Genomic DNA, 13968 nt, shown 5'->3' with positions numbered 1-13968 from the left:
AGCTGCAAGAACACATTGATCGGATCTGATCAAGTAAATTAAACAATTAACCAACACACTGTACATTCCTGGAATATTCCCTTTTTTAAATGGTTCAGTTATGGAATTTCTTGTGCATTATCGGTCAATAATCTTTGCTAACCATCCTGTGAAAATGCTGCTGGTTTTATGGCCCCCTTAACCTAAAACGGCAGGACTACCACATTTTCCAGACTATAAGTCGCACTTTTTTCATAGTTTGGCTGGTCCTGCGACTTATATCCAGGTGCGACTTATATATCAAAATATGTATAATTTACCATGTTTTAAATGTTAATTCATACTCAGACTGACATGAACCAAGGAGTAAACACTGCTATCTTCAGCTGCGGGAGGACACTCTAGGCTTGTGACAACTATATGCTGCTCCTGTACCACTGAAACATTAACTTAAAGACAGCTGAGAAAGACTGAACACAAACAAAATGCTGCCAAAAAGAAAATCCTATTGTGCAGATTACTAGTGGCAGGTAAATATGCAGCCGAAATTGGTAATCGAGCAGCAGAGAGAAAGTTTGGAGTGAGTGAGAAACTTGTGAGGGACTGGCGAAAAAGCAGAGGTTAATCTCACTGCAATGAAGGAAACAAAGAAAGCTGAAAGTGGGCTGAAAGAAAGGTGGCCAGAGCTGGAGGAACGAGTCCACAGGTGGGAGCTTGAACAACGTACTGCCGTTACAGGCTTGTCAACGGTGAAGTTATGTCTCCACGCCCCGGTATTTGTCAAGGAGATGAATATAAATGACTTTACACCTTCTTGGTGTTACCGCTTCATGCAACGTAACCGCCTCTGTATCAGAGCACGGACAGCGGTGAGTCACAAACTGCCAGCAGACTTCCAAACCAAGGTCGACAGTTTCTGTGAGTTCACGGAGAAGCAGGTAACTGTGTCACCGGATCATATTATCAACATAGACGAGGTCCCCCTCACGTTTGACATCCTCAAGGGCCGAAGTGTCGCAGAGAAATTTTGTGAAATAAATTTCTAAATAAATGTGACTGGAAAATACGGTAGTTCCTAACAACCCTGAGGACAAACCTGCAGCTACTCCGTGACTCAAAGGCTGTGTTTTGTATTGCACAACAGACAAAAATGTGTTAACTGGGTGGCTACGAGTCTCTATTCAGCAGAAAAAAAGAATATGAAAAGAGACAGGATCATAAAGGAGCGCTTTGAATTACCTTTGAAGAATTTATACTTAGCATTTTGAGATCTTACCTGATGAGACTGAGGGGACAGAAATGTTCAGATCCAAAGTGAGAGAGGAGCTCAACCTGCAGGGACAATGGACAAAACTATTAAACTGAAAACATCTACACTTCTACCAATAACTAATTATTACAAGAATCATATGTATATGCCTACTTCATAAACCCACAATCCACCAAATAAACACTAGAGGTTTGTGTGCAGATTCTAATTGTTCAATGTACTTTGCATGCATTAAAGATGAAGCTCTGCTGAAGTATAGTCACAATTTATTAAGTGTGTGTGTTTTAAGTGCACCTTAACCTCTGACAGTAAGTGAAGAGTGCTAACCTTTATGTACTTGATGAACATCTGATGTGAGCAGAAGACACGAGAGGGACAGAAGGAGAGAGAAATAAAACAAGAAAAAGAAATCAGTAAAGAATGATTCAAGCTACGAGCAAGTCAAGAATTTGCATACAATTCAGCTCTCTCGGAAGACACATTAAAGTCACTTTACGGAGGGCAAGACACTGACGAGATGTTTTCTGAGAAGCGGTGGGGGGGGGTGCACAAAGAGACTCACAAGCTCAGGACAGATCTCATACACAGGTAAAAAGTGAACAGTTTGAAGATGCTCGATTCTGAGCGGCAGGTAAAGAAGATCTGCATTGCCCTCTGCAGAACAAAATCAGTTTATGTAATAAAAGAACTATCATTGGAAGATATGAAATCCCACACAGAACACCCACAGTCAGTGAGAAAGAAGGATAACTGCTATCCAGCCGTTTAATTAACCGTTTCACTGCTTTTATATTGAGAATATTAGTGAAGAAAAGTGAGAAGTGTAAAAAAAAAACAAAGACAATATAAGTTAAGAGGAAGACAAGTTCAGAAAATGACACACTAAATAAATTGCACCGCAGCCTGTTTGTGTATTAAGCATAATAGGGACATTATGTGTGAAAACACGAGTCAAAAACTGACACCAGACAAAATCTGTAAGAACTGGGTGCAAACTTAATACTATGGACAACACCGGCAGCTACAGAGAGGATATGCTTGTGATCAAAAGACAAATTAACTTGCCCTGAGTTAAACTATGAGGCCACGGTATCTATGCTGAAAGGAGACCAACTGAGGTCAGATTGTGACTGCATGAAGAATCCGATTATCCAATACTGATATCTTCCATCAGTTCCACCCTTGTTGGAACCAAGTGCTGATTGGATGAGGTTTCAGGTGCAATCTCACAAGAATCTAATGCCTCACAAGATAAACAGCGAATCAAATGTGGGGGAAAGAAATTAATCGAAAGACCAAAAAATCCTGATTGAGGTGGCGAATTACACCGACAAGTATTTTTTTCTTCTTGGTTATGGTTGAACGTTTCTGTGAAGTGACGCTTGACGTCGGTGACTTATTTGTCCACTGCACTTTCTTCAGGTCAAATTGGTCTAACTGAAGGGTATAAACGTGCTACATTAACATGTAGCTGTATAGGTCCTGCATTTGGTGGTCAAAAAATTTAATGTTCAACAGTCTATTAATCTTAATGGGAATGTAAAAAACTATCATTGTCCCTCATCCCCACACAGTGTCTCATAGTGTCTTCAGCCCAACTTAATTCAGATCTTACCCTTATATGCATGGTCTTTACTAAAGACACTATGTCACCATTCTTATCCATTCATCAGAAAGGCTACACCCTGATGACCTGGCTAACTTAGCGTGAAGTCATAAAAATCCTTTAGAAGATGTGCATCACTGTGTCTGTGTGCTTATATTCATTTCCAGGAACTGTGATTTACAACTCTGCATGAATACATTCACTGTTCACTCTGTAATTTCTACTTTTCCAGCAGCACAGAAAGCAACAAGTACCTTCACATATTTAGCGTAAAGTTGTTCATCCAGAGGGAAACTCTGGACAATCCGCTCGTCACGTGCGTGAAAAGTACCCAGCTTTACCCATTTATTGGTGGGATATCTGCAAGCAGAGCATGGGGAAAAGTAAGATGACGTATGCGAGCGTCATGAATTACGTCAAACATCTGGCACTTTGTCACTGGGTGGGTGTAAATGACTTGACACTAATTACGACTGGAGGTCTGTCGTGCCATGTCAAAGGGTGGAATGCGTTTATGAGTTGTGATGCCAGACATAAATCTTCAGGGTAGAATCCAAAACAAAGTGCAGCTCTGGCTTTGCTAAACTTAGAGGTGAGAATGCAGAAGCGAGCTGACTGAATTGCTTTGGGGACTAGAATGAAAATAAATTGCTGTTTCAGGACTTAAGTATGACCTGAAAAAGCAATTAGTAAAGATAAAGTAATTCACTTCTAAGCATTGATGTCACCACAAAAACAGTCAAATATGAAACAGCTACATGTTATTACATCGTAGTTTTTGAGAAATGTTTCAACTTGTACATGAAATTATGATTATGCAGCTACAATTCACACTCAGAGATGTAAAAGTGATTTTCTTCATTTAAATACTGATCCTAAATCTCTCATCATTTGTTCAAACCCATTAATGTAAATCGGTGCTAAATGAGTTTGGGTAACTTGATTGAAGGTTTCTGCATTCTACAATAAAGTTTCAATTACAGCTTTTATGTTCATGCGCGACACATCCTGGGAGAAAGCGTTAATATTAGCGTCTTTAAAAATGTATACGAGCTCATATGTCTCTGTGTCTGGAGAACAGAAAGAGCATACCTGTCACTGATGGAAACTAAAAAGTCTTTTGGTGTGGACGAAAACAGCTCAAAGTTTGCTATGTCCAGCTGTTTGACTTGAATAGGCTCACAGAGCTCTATGACAAACCTGGAAAGAAGTAAATATGGAAGGTTTATTAAAAGCGAAAGACATGAAGTGTGCATACCTCCAACCAGGCTCTGTTACAAGCTATGCAAGTAGTGAGCATCAGTGTACCAACCAGATTTTGGTGCTGCACGGATTAAGCATGTAAAAGTCCATATTCTCCATGAGAATAGCTGAAGTACTCTGAAAGAACATAAGAAATGAATGCCATCAATTAGCAACCACCACCATTACCATCATCAGTTAAAGAAATGCTTTAAAGTGTTGTGTTGTACAGGAGATTTTAAAGCAGCTTCAGCCATCTGCTTATACAAATCAACAGCATAACATCTGTTTCCTTTTGAGTAGGCGCCTTTATGAGCTGGTCACATGGGTGATGTGTGTCTAACCTTGGCCTCACTGTTGGCAGAGAGCATCTTGGCACCGCACTCCACAGAGGCGTAGTTATTCTTGAAGTTTTTCTGGACCTTCTTTGCTGCATGGGAGCTGCCAGTGGTAGAGGTATGGAGAGTCTGACCTGGGCAGAGGGAGACTTGCATTAGGTCCCTTTACAGACTCACAGACTACTGAAAACAAAGAGCGTTGCCTCAGAGGAACAAGCAGAGAGGTTATGCAACTCGCACACACAAACACACGCTTCATTTACCATTGCACACACAGAGAGAGAAAGAGGGAATAGATGAAGAGACAGAAACAGGAATAGAACATAAGGAAGGAAGTAACAGAAGACAGATAGACATTGCACGAAAGTAAGTGGGACAGAGCCAACAAGAAGAGATGCAGATTAAAACTGACATTTGAGGCCTTTTTTGTGTGATAAAGACAAGCTGCAAACCGCACACAGGCCTGTGTACGGTAACAAAATTCGGTTCAATATCATCATGCTATGGTAGCCCCTTCCATTTATGCATGGAAATCTAAATGGGGGGTTTTAATAATGTATACACTTACTTTTCTCTTTCTCCACCTCCATGACTTGCTTCTTCCACTCATCAAAGGTTGGGATATCCTCTTTGCTTGGCACAGATGGATCAGTTTCTCTGGCAGCATTTGCCTTCCCCATCTGAAACGCATAAACATGCCAGTCTCACACACAGGGTCCACAACGTACAGAAGGCCTTAGATGACCACAGTGAATATGACTAACAAGGTTATCTGGCAACACTAACTCGCTATGAGAATTAAATGCCATTACTAATAGCACCAGAGCATAGCATAGGCTAGAACAGTCCTTTGTGCTCAGCTCATGCTACTCAGCTTGCCCTTGGCTACTAAAGCATTGATGCATTGAGTTAGTAATACAATTTTAATGGATTATATAAGTGTCCTTTTGGACCTCACAAGAGTCTTATCCTAAAACTCCACCGACTCAGACATACTCTTATGTAAACGCCTCCACAGACGACAAGAACCAGTGCCAGCAACAAACAGATTAGCCATCAGATATTTGTTTTTTCCACTTCAACAAAACAAGCACAAATACACAATCGCCATTAAAACAAGCACTTTTCCCTGGATATATTTGTCCATCACCATTCTCTGACCATTAAAAAAAGCTACCAGAATGAGTTTGATCAGCATTAGCAACATCAAACCGGCTGTTATTCGCCTGAGCAGATGTGCTCAATAAATAGATTTGAGTTAATTTAGCCAGCAGTTGTGAGGATGTTTTGCCGTCTGGTGGACAGTTGGACTGACCAACAGACCCATAAGTGTCACATTGCCACTGATTATACCCCTTGAAGCGTTAGTGTTTTTCACTAGCAGCTGTTCTGGGGCCTTTCTGTGTTGAGTTGTCATATTTTCCATGTGCCTGCATGGATTTTCTCCAGGTGGTCCAATTTCCTCCAAAGTCCAAAGACACAGATGTTGGTGTTCCCAAAATGATCTGTGCTGTAGGTGTGAGTGTGAATGATTATTTGCCTGCAGTGCTAGCTGGGGAAGGATACAGCCCCTGGATATTTTTCCCCACCACAAACGATAACTGTTATTCTGTAATGTTTCTGAGATGCAACTGAAAACATACTTGCAGTCCTGCAATTAGACTTCCATATAAAATATATAAATTACATTCCAGAAACATTCTGAGTTCTTTTTAGTTCACTTCTAACCTTTTTCCCCACAAAGTTTTAAATGCATTGATACATGGGGGGGTGTAAAGCTGCTGACCTGCTGCTCGTGGTGGTGAGATGTGTTGCCCTCCTGCTCCAAACTTGACGGCCCATCTTCCAGTTCCTGCCCTTGCTGTTGTTCCCCGTCCACTTGTCCTGGAGTGGACTGAATTTCTGCCTCAAGATCAGAGCTGGGACTCCGGCTTGAGAGTTGGTCTTCTATACCAACATCATCCACACTACGTCGCAGATACGGAACCGATGAGCCGATGAGGTAGATGAGGAAGAGAGAAGAATGGATGGGGGGGGGGGGGGGGGGGGGGGGGGGGGGGGGAGAGATAAGGATAAAAACAAATGAGTGTACAGCAATATTTGACAGTAAGTGACAAATAAGTGACAAGTTATTACTTTAATCGGACAGTCCTTGGTTGAGGCAGGCAGAACATTTGGAAAAGGAAATTCAAAATAGAAAAAATAATTATTAAAAAAATAAATTTAAAAAAAATGGAAAAGTGGAGTGCAAGGCCAGCGGTCGACGGTTGCGCACAGCAGAGAGGCGTAGCTTGTACCTTGATTACCTGTCTCTTTGCTTTGATTAACTTCTGGTGGTTTGAAACTCACCTTAGGAGAGGGCGGCCAAAAGGGGGATTTTCACAGGTTGCCAGTTCGGGGGGAATGAACCTGCACTGTGAATCAGAGTGCTCAGCAAAGACAAAGCTGTCTACTGGGAGTTCATCTCCTGCACTGGCAACCCGCACTGCACTGAGGGAAAGAAAGGACATCGCGTTTACCACACCTCCTCACACTGGGGAGGTTAGAGACAAGAGGATGGGGTGGAGAGAGGAAGGGATGGGGGAAAGAAAGACACAGAGCAAGATAGAGAGAAGGCGAGTAAGGAAGAAAAGATAGAGAGAGATGAGTAAGGGGAGAGCGGTTGCTCGCTGGTTGGGCAGAAACTGTGACTAAACTGTCCTGATGCTAAATACAAAAGATGCCACTGGTCATACTTTCTTCTTTCAGGTTCAACCCAGATGATATCTTGAGTGGTCTCGGTCAAAGTTCCACGTCCACACCGATGCTTCTCCTCAACGCTCATGAGTTTGCATCACAAAATCCATCAGGAAGAAAAACGGTCCAATGCAATTTAATATGCTGGCCACCAGTTCCGTGAAAAGTGATGTCCAGGATGTCCCCTCCTCTAAGGAAGTCTCTCACTTTGTGATCAGTAAATTCATGGTTAAATCAAAATGAATAAATAAATAAAAATAAATAAAACTGAAGGGAACAAAAGTTAACCAACAAAAACATGTAATAACTGATGACAACAACAACAGTCTAATGCCAAATTAAGCCTGAATTGGGTTGAAATTGGCTTTAGAGGAACATGCACTTTATTTTTCTTTGTAATTTCAGGCCACTAATTAAACTTCTGTGGTTAGAGCCAACTTCTAATGCCAAAGGGCTGGAATGATGAAGTGAATCGGAGCTTACCCTGTGTGGGCTGGGCCGGCACTCTGTGAGGTAGGTATGTTTTCAGCTTCATCTGGGGGTGTGGCTGGTTGTGAGTCCAGGCTGGGATTTGCAGCAAGGTCTTTATTCGAGGTGTCTGCTGGGGCTGGAGCATCTGTGGCCATGTGGCCCTCTCCTGGAACTGTTTCTGATGTGGTGAGAACCGGGGAATCCGGGTCATGGTTCTGGGGGCGAGTCTGCAAGTCCAAGTCAGCCTGGGGTTCTGGGGGGGGTTCTGGCTCAGGAGCACTAGATACAGTATCTGACTCTGGGCCTGGCTTTGTCTCGTCCGCCACAGTTTCCAGCAGATTCACAGTCTGTTAACACAACACAAAAACATATTTACGTCTAATAGCATCACTCTTTTTTCTTCTATATAGTGCCTTTTCTCATTTTTCAGCAGTACCCTTCAATAATGTGGGAACCTGACAGTAAACGACACGTGTTCTTACCTGTTCATGATGTACATTTTCTAGCTTCTCACATTCTCTTCTCTCTGTCTCTAATCCCATATCGTATGATGCGGGTGTCCCCCACTCTTCCACCACCTGGGGAAAAAAGACAACATCACAGGTGAGTCAAAAATGAAGAAAAATCTTAAAAACTAACATGAATTATCACCCAATAACGAAACAACACTATAATTATGTGCAAGGTAAAAACAAAAGCTTATTAATTCATTTCAAACATGCATTTTATGACAAAACCTTGTTATGTGGAGGTGAAAAAGCCTTTTGTTCATGGACAAAGACCATGTTATGAGGCTGATGACAGTCTGCCAGGCCTGTTGAACTGCCCTGGTGGGCCTGTTTGTAGCTGAACCTCAAACAATGATTCTCTTTCTTCTGTTCTCATACCAAACACTCACTTCCACAAATTATCATTCATTCCAACAGAAAGCAGCACATAAACAGACAGTTTTTAGGACCCATTCATAATCACTGAGAATATTCCATATTTGACCAAGAAAGAGCATCAAATACAGTTCAACTACAAAGGCCAGGAAGCTAAAGAAAGTTATTAAAAAGCAGAGAATTGCCAAAAGCTTCGTAAACCCTGAACCCTAAACCTGCACGACCGGTCCTAACCTAATGAAGCTAATGTTTAACGTGACAATGTGACACCATGTGGAACTGAGCTACTTTCTGAGTAAAAATGTACCTGGAAGCAAATCTTATTGTACTCAACATCCTTTTCCTTTCTGGGGGAGGTTTCTGACCAAGTAGACCTCATAAAAATAGGTAACTTTATCACCTTATTTGAGCAAGCTAATACAGTGTCCTTTAACACCAAACGGTGCCCTTCAAAGAGGACACATGGGAAAAAAACTCATTTTGATTCTGTGCTTAACAGCATGTTTCGGTGTCTGAAGTCATTAGCAAACTAAAAACAAACAAAAAAAAATTATCTCACTTAATGAGTCATTCAAATATCCTGTTATCAGCTGTACTGAGCATGGAGAATGTATCTTACATCTACCACCAGCCTCAGAATATATAAGTCCGGTGGATAAACTATATTAGAGAGTAAAGGGGGGGGGGGGGAATACTAAATCTCTATAGCTGCTCCTTCTCTTTCCACTTCTCTGACTGGGTTAGTAGGTCAAGAAAGTGTTTGACCCAGCTCCAACCAGCATCCTCTCGATGTCCTGCAAACTATACATCTCACCAATTTAGAGTCGAGATGTTAAGTTTTAGCCAAAGTTTCAGTTTGGCTAAAACTTATTTTTGCTGCGACAATGACGGTTAACAAAACATTTTAAAAAGGCAATGTTGCTGCAACTTCAACACACCTGGTTTTGTGTGGGGTCCTGCTCATGCTCGCGGCTGTCGGAGTCTTTGTCCTGGGCAGACAGACCTGAGCCAGACAAGCTCTGCTCTGAACAATGCACATGTTGACTGGGGTACCTGAAACACAGAGAAGGGAATGTGTGTTAGCAAATGCAACTTCACCACATTCATCCAAACAGACACACGCACAGCAACAAGCAAGATTAAATCATCGTTAATGAGCTGTGCTGAGCTTAATTGCATCTGTTCTCTCTTCTCACCACTCAAACTGCAGAGTAAAACTGATGCAGTCCAATGGCTTTCTTAGCTAGGCTACTTTTAAATACTGGTATTTTATAAGAGTTGTACTGGAAAGAATTTTATTTGAACTTGGATTGAATTAGATCATAATGAAATGGACTTGAACTTTAAATGTCTTATCACTTGAGTTGACATAGGATGAGGAACACAACGAGAAGTTGTTCTCTGCTATGATGTCAACTAACCCATAAACTTCATCTATACTTAACCACTTTGAGCTTAATATATCATTCATAATTTTCTCTGGAGCCATAAGCCATAACTTGCTGTTATGAAGACTGAATTGAACGAAAAAGGCTCCCAAACAAAGACCCCTTTACACTCTGGCCCTTAACTTCCAAACAGATCTGTGCGCTGAAATCCAAACCATGTCATCAGAGCAGATCAGAGAACTGTGCAACTGTGTTATACAGTTCTACAGGCATTGTATATTTGTTCAAAATAAACGTCATCAAACGACACAAAGACCCAGTTCAGCTTCTCTGAGACAGAGATTCTCCTGCAGGTGTCAAATATCAGCAGCAGGGAAGAGGAGGGCACATGGAGATTCATGTTAGCACCCTGTCAGCCTGACTGTCAGGAGTGAGGCTCGCAGCCACAGAGAAAGCCATCTGTGCAAGCCAGTGTTCTGTCAATCAGAGAGCCTCTCCACCTGTATTCCTTATATATCACTTGAGGTGATTGAATGATGAGACGACATATGTCAACAACATCCTGGTAATTAAAAGGATCTTTTGAAAGGTACTCTGTAAACATGCTCAGATTTGAGGTTGACTGACCCATGAATGTCATGACAGGACACAAACCATCGCCATTTTGGATCTCTGCTGACAAGGAAACAAGTGCACTATCCTTCATGCTTTTGAGTGTCATTACAATCTTTTCCCTTCATCTGTATAAAAACATATAGACAACCCCATTTCCTTTTTGTTTTTCTCAGTTTGAGGTTCTCTCCAGAGTCCAGTTCGTATCCGGTCCCCAAACATTCCCACAGTGACTTAACCCTGTGTGGAGGGACTCTTGCGGCTGCTGAGGATTTCTAAATGAAGACCTAATGTGGAGCTACATGGGCAACCCCTGGCCGACAGAAAAAGTGCCTTCCAATAATAAGTGTTCGTGACATACTGAAAGGTTTATCACTTTTATTCAATAGCCGACAGAGACAAAGAATATGCTGAAATGATTCTTTTTTTCTTTGCTGTTGTTTCACAGCACTTACAGGGAGTGTGGTTGGTGAGTCTAACTCGATGCCAAATGTGTTGGGAAGGCTTTAAAATTGAGGGTATGCGAGTGTTTCGGGAACAGCCCGGAACTGAGCCCAAGACATACCACCTTCTGCTATGATTTAAAGTCTTTTATCCTCTACCATTTGAATATTTGCATTTTGACACATCTACTGATATGAAGTCCATCAGTTTAAATGCAATGCCAAACATCACCCAAATGGATACATTTTTGTTTTGAACTAAACACAAAAGGAGACTATAATAGCGATCTAAAAAAATTCTCCCCCTCATTTGGCAGGTTTGGAAGCAATACCGCTGCTGTATGTTCCAATGTTCTGAGGCTCTAAATGACACTTTCTTCTTGTGGTCCCCTTTGTTTTTACAATATTATTATGTCAGTTTTGTTAATCTAAATCAGTTCAGTCAACTGAAAGAGGCCACAAAGTTGGTGAGGGAAACCTGAACGCCAGGCTGTCTATACGTACTCGGTGGTAAATACAATACGAGCCATGGACTAATGTGGGCTCCAAAGCTAAACTTAGCTTATCCTTAGTTGCGTTTCAAATGTCTGCCATGTCTGTCTCTAGTCTTGGACACACATGTAGCATGTGAGGGAACATGTTTTTCCCTTATTTAACTGAGGAGGTCATCTGCTTTTGTAACAGACTCCCAGCAAATCACAAGGACAGCAAGTGAAAGTCGTTTTGTTTGTTTTGATTTGAAACAAAAAAAAAGAATTTTACTGCAAACTGTTTGAGTGCAAATATCAATATTCAATAACTCAACAAATGACAGTTAATCATGGTCTGACAAAAGAAAGAAAAAAATCTCAAATGACATGTTCAGTCACGTCTACAAGAGCTTCTGATTCACAGGAAAACCATGTGAGACAAAGCACGGAACAGATCGTGCCCGCCTCGACCACAGAAGCTAACATCAAGGGCTAACATCGTAGCTTTCAATGGACAGCAAAAATAAGACCATAAAAAAATAAATAAGCATAAAGCATTTATCTGAGACAGCAGCAAATGCAGCTCTCTGTTCCTTTTTTTATAGGCAGTTTGAGAAGTCTGTGCGACTGAAACCACATTTTTCAAAGGATTTAACTGTTACAGATACAGAAAAAAAAGAGGATCCTACAATGTGCTCAGTGAATTAATATTTCATAGAAGCTTTAATATGTCACTCATCCCAATTCTGAACTTGAAACAGTTAATAAATCATGAAATCAACTTAGGCATCCGTTCTAAAGTGTGAATATAGCGTACTGACGGTCACCACAACCAACGTGATGCGATTCATGTCTAAATGGGAATCTGTAGATGGAAACTGCCTACAGCATTATCATTCAACTGTCCTGGTGTCTGTTAACTGCACATCTGTTTACCTTCACAATATAACAAGCAGCAGAGTGCCGTGTGATTGTTTTCTCCAAAAGGCGCAACATAAAATGAACACTTACAAATGTGGGGATACGGTTAGATTATATTGAACTCTTATCCTCATGCTCTGCTTTAATAGTCATCTCATCATGCAAAGGTATCATTATTGACCCACTTGTGTCTTAAGTCATTTAGGTTCCCAAACCTACCTGGTTACCATTTGATAAATGGCCTTCTTTGACTCAGGCAAGCGAACACTTGTGTAAACAGACGTGAGCGATTAACAGATCAGATACCCGAGCACAGGTTTGGGCGAATGCGTCACAAAGTCAAACATCCTTATAAGCTTCCGTAATGACAGATGCAAATATGCTCCAGTTCAATAATGTGACTCATTGAGCCATGGCTTCACCGGGACTTTTAAATTCACAAAGCACTATACTGGAATCATAAATATTCAAATACAAAGATTAAAGAAGTGGAGCCACTCAACAACAAGAAAGCTTTTAGTGAAATACATGCAAAAACACAAGCCAAACAAGTGGGATGGGGGTTTTTTTTTCCCTCTTCGGGGGGGCGAGGGGTTGAGCTCCTTGAATGAATGGAAATATCTGAGTGCTGACATTCCTTACAAAGGTGAAAAAAAAGAAAAGCTGGTGAAGGGAGAAAAAATACAAGGGAGCCAATCTGCGAGGATCTGCTTTGGGGGTGTATCTGAGATAATGTGACCTACTTTTAGTTAACACAGTTATGCAATGGTGGGAGTATGACCCACAAATGGAAAGAAATACAGACCACTTGAGCACTAAATGTGCCATGTATGTTACTAGCAGTGGGTCATGTTAGGGAAGGAGGAGTCAGAGAGAAGATTTATGACTCAGTAATCTGCAACTACCCTCTTCTTCATTGTCCCCATTTCCTCTTTTCACTTCAGAAGCTTTTTGCTTCCAGGTGCTTCCCAAACATGAGCTAAAGATGATCACTTTAGACAAATGTGCCCAGAGACACTGTCTAAATGTCCAAACACAGTGTCTGTACTGGTTCCGAGCAGCCAAAGCCCCTGATATTTCCTGTTGGCTTTGGGACTATTCAGAATCACGGAACACGGAACAACCCCACCAAATCAACTGTACTGAAATAACTGGCTGGGTCGACACAGAGGAGACGAAACTGCAAAGACAACAAGTGGAGGATTAATCTGCCCAGTCCGACATTATCACCAGCTGCATGTCATGCAAAGTGTGCTTTCATCTCCTGTCAGGCAGAGCTTTTTCCTGGTGATAACAAGTTCTCAGAGGCAACAAGCATGAGGACCTGTTATCTCGTGGGTATCATTCTCTTTGGCCCCGGGTCTTGCTCTGCCTCTCACTCATCTATCACTGGTATGACGCGGTTATCCAAAAAGTCCACGAGAATCCCCACAAGTTTGCCTTGCCATTCTGCCCAGTCACACAAACTCATCTTTGTCATGACATTACATTGCAACTCATGCTGCAAATAGCCTGAACTAGAGAAGATTAGCTGCCGTCTTTCCTTTTCCTGACCTGACTCCAAGGTCAGCTTGTTTATCTCATTCATTATCTCTCGCTCTCTCTCAA

At 41.6% G+C, this 13968-nt stretch overlaps 1 protein-coding gene across 2 annotated transcripts in view; it reads right to left on the bottom strand.

Moving 5' to 3' along the window:
* The window catches only part of suco (SUN domain containing ossification factor), a 34537-nt gene that overhangs the window by 11353 nt on the left and 9216 nt on the right, over nt 1-13968 (bottom strand). Inside the window, exons 2-13 of one of the 2 annotated variants that reach the window (XM_072389876.1) lie at nt 9465-9579; nt 8125-8220; nt 7655-7989; nt 6785-6925; nt 6222-6402; nt 5004-5115; nt 4442-4569; nt 4168-4235; nt 3948-4055; nt 3110-3215; nt 1577-1597; nt 1256-1311 (exon numbers count right to left, since the gene is read on the bottom strand). In XM_072389876.1, coding sequence (XP_072245977.1) covers nt 1256-1311; nt 1577-1597; nt 3110-3215; nt 3948-4055; nt 4168-4235; nt 4442-4569; nt 5004-5115; nt 6222-6402; nt 6785-6925; nt 7655-7989; nt 8125-8220; nt 9465-9579 — 1467 coding nt within the window. The remainder of the gene's footprint in view (nt 1-1255; nt 1312-1576; nt 1598-3109; nt 3216-3947; nt 4056-4167; nt 4236-4441; nt 4570-5003; nt 5116-6221; nt 6403-6784; nt 6926-7654; nt 7990-8124; nt 8221-9464; nt 9580-13968) is intronic. The other variant, XM_072389877.1, reaches the window with a different exon arrangement.

This window comes from Leuresthes tenuis, unplaced genomic scaffold (assembly GCF_036924035.1).
Source record: "Leuresthes tenuis unplaced genomic scaffold, fLeuTen1.0.hap1 SCAF_7, whole genome shotgun sequence".
Taxonomy (NCBI): Eukaryota; Metazoa; Chordata; class Actinopteri; order Atheriniformes; family Atherinopsidae; genus Leuresthes; species Leuresthes tenuis.
This window is presented reverse-complemented; position numbering and strand designations above follow the sequence as displayed.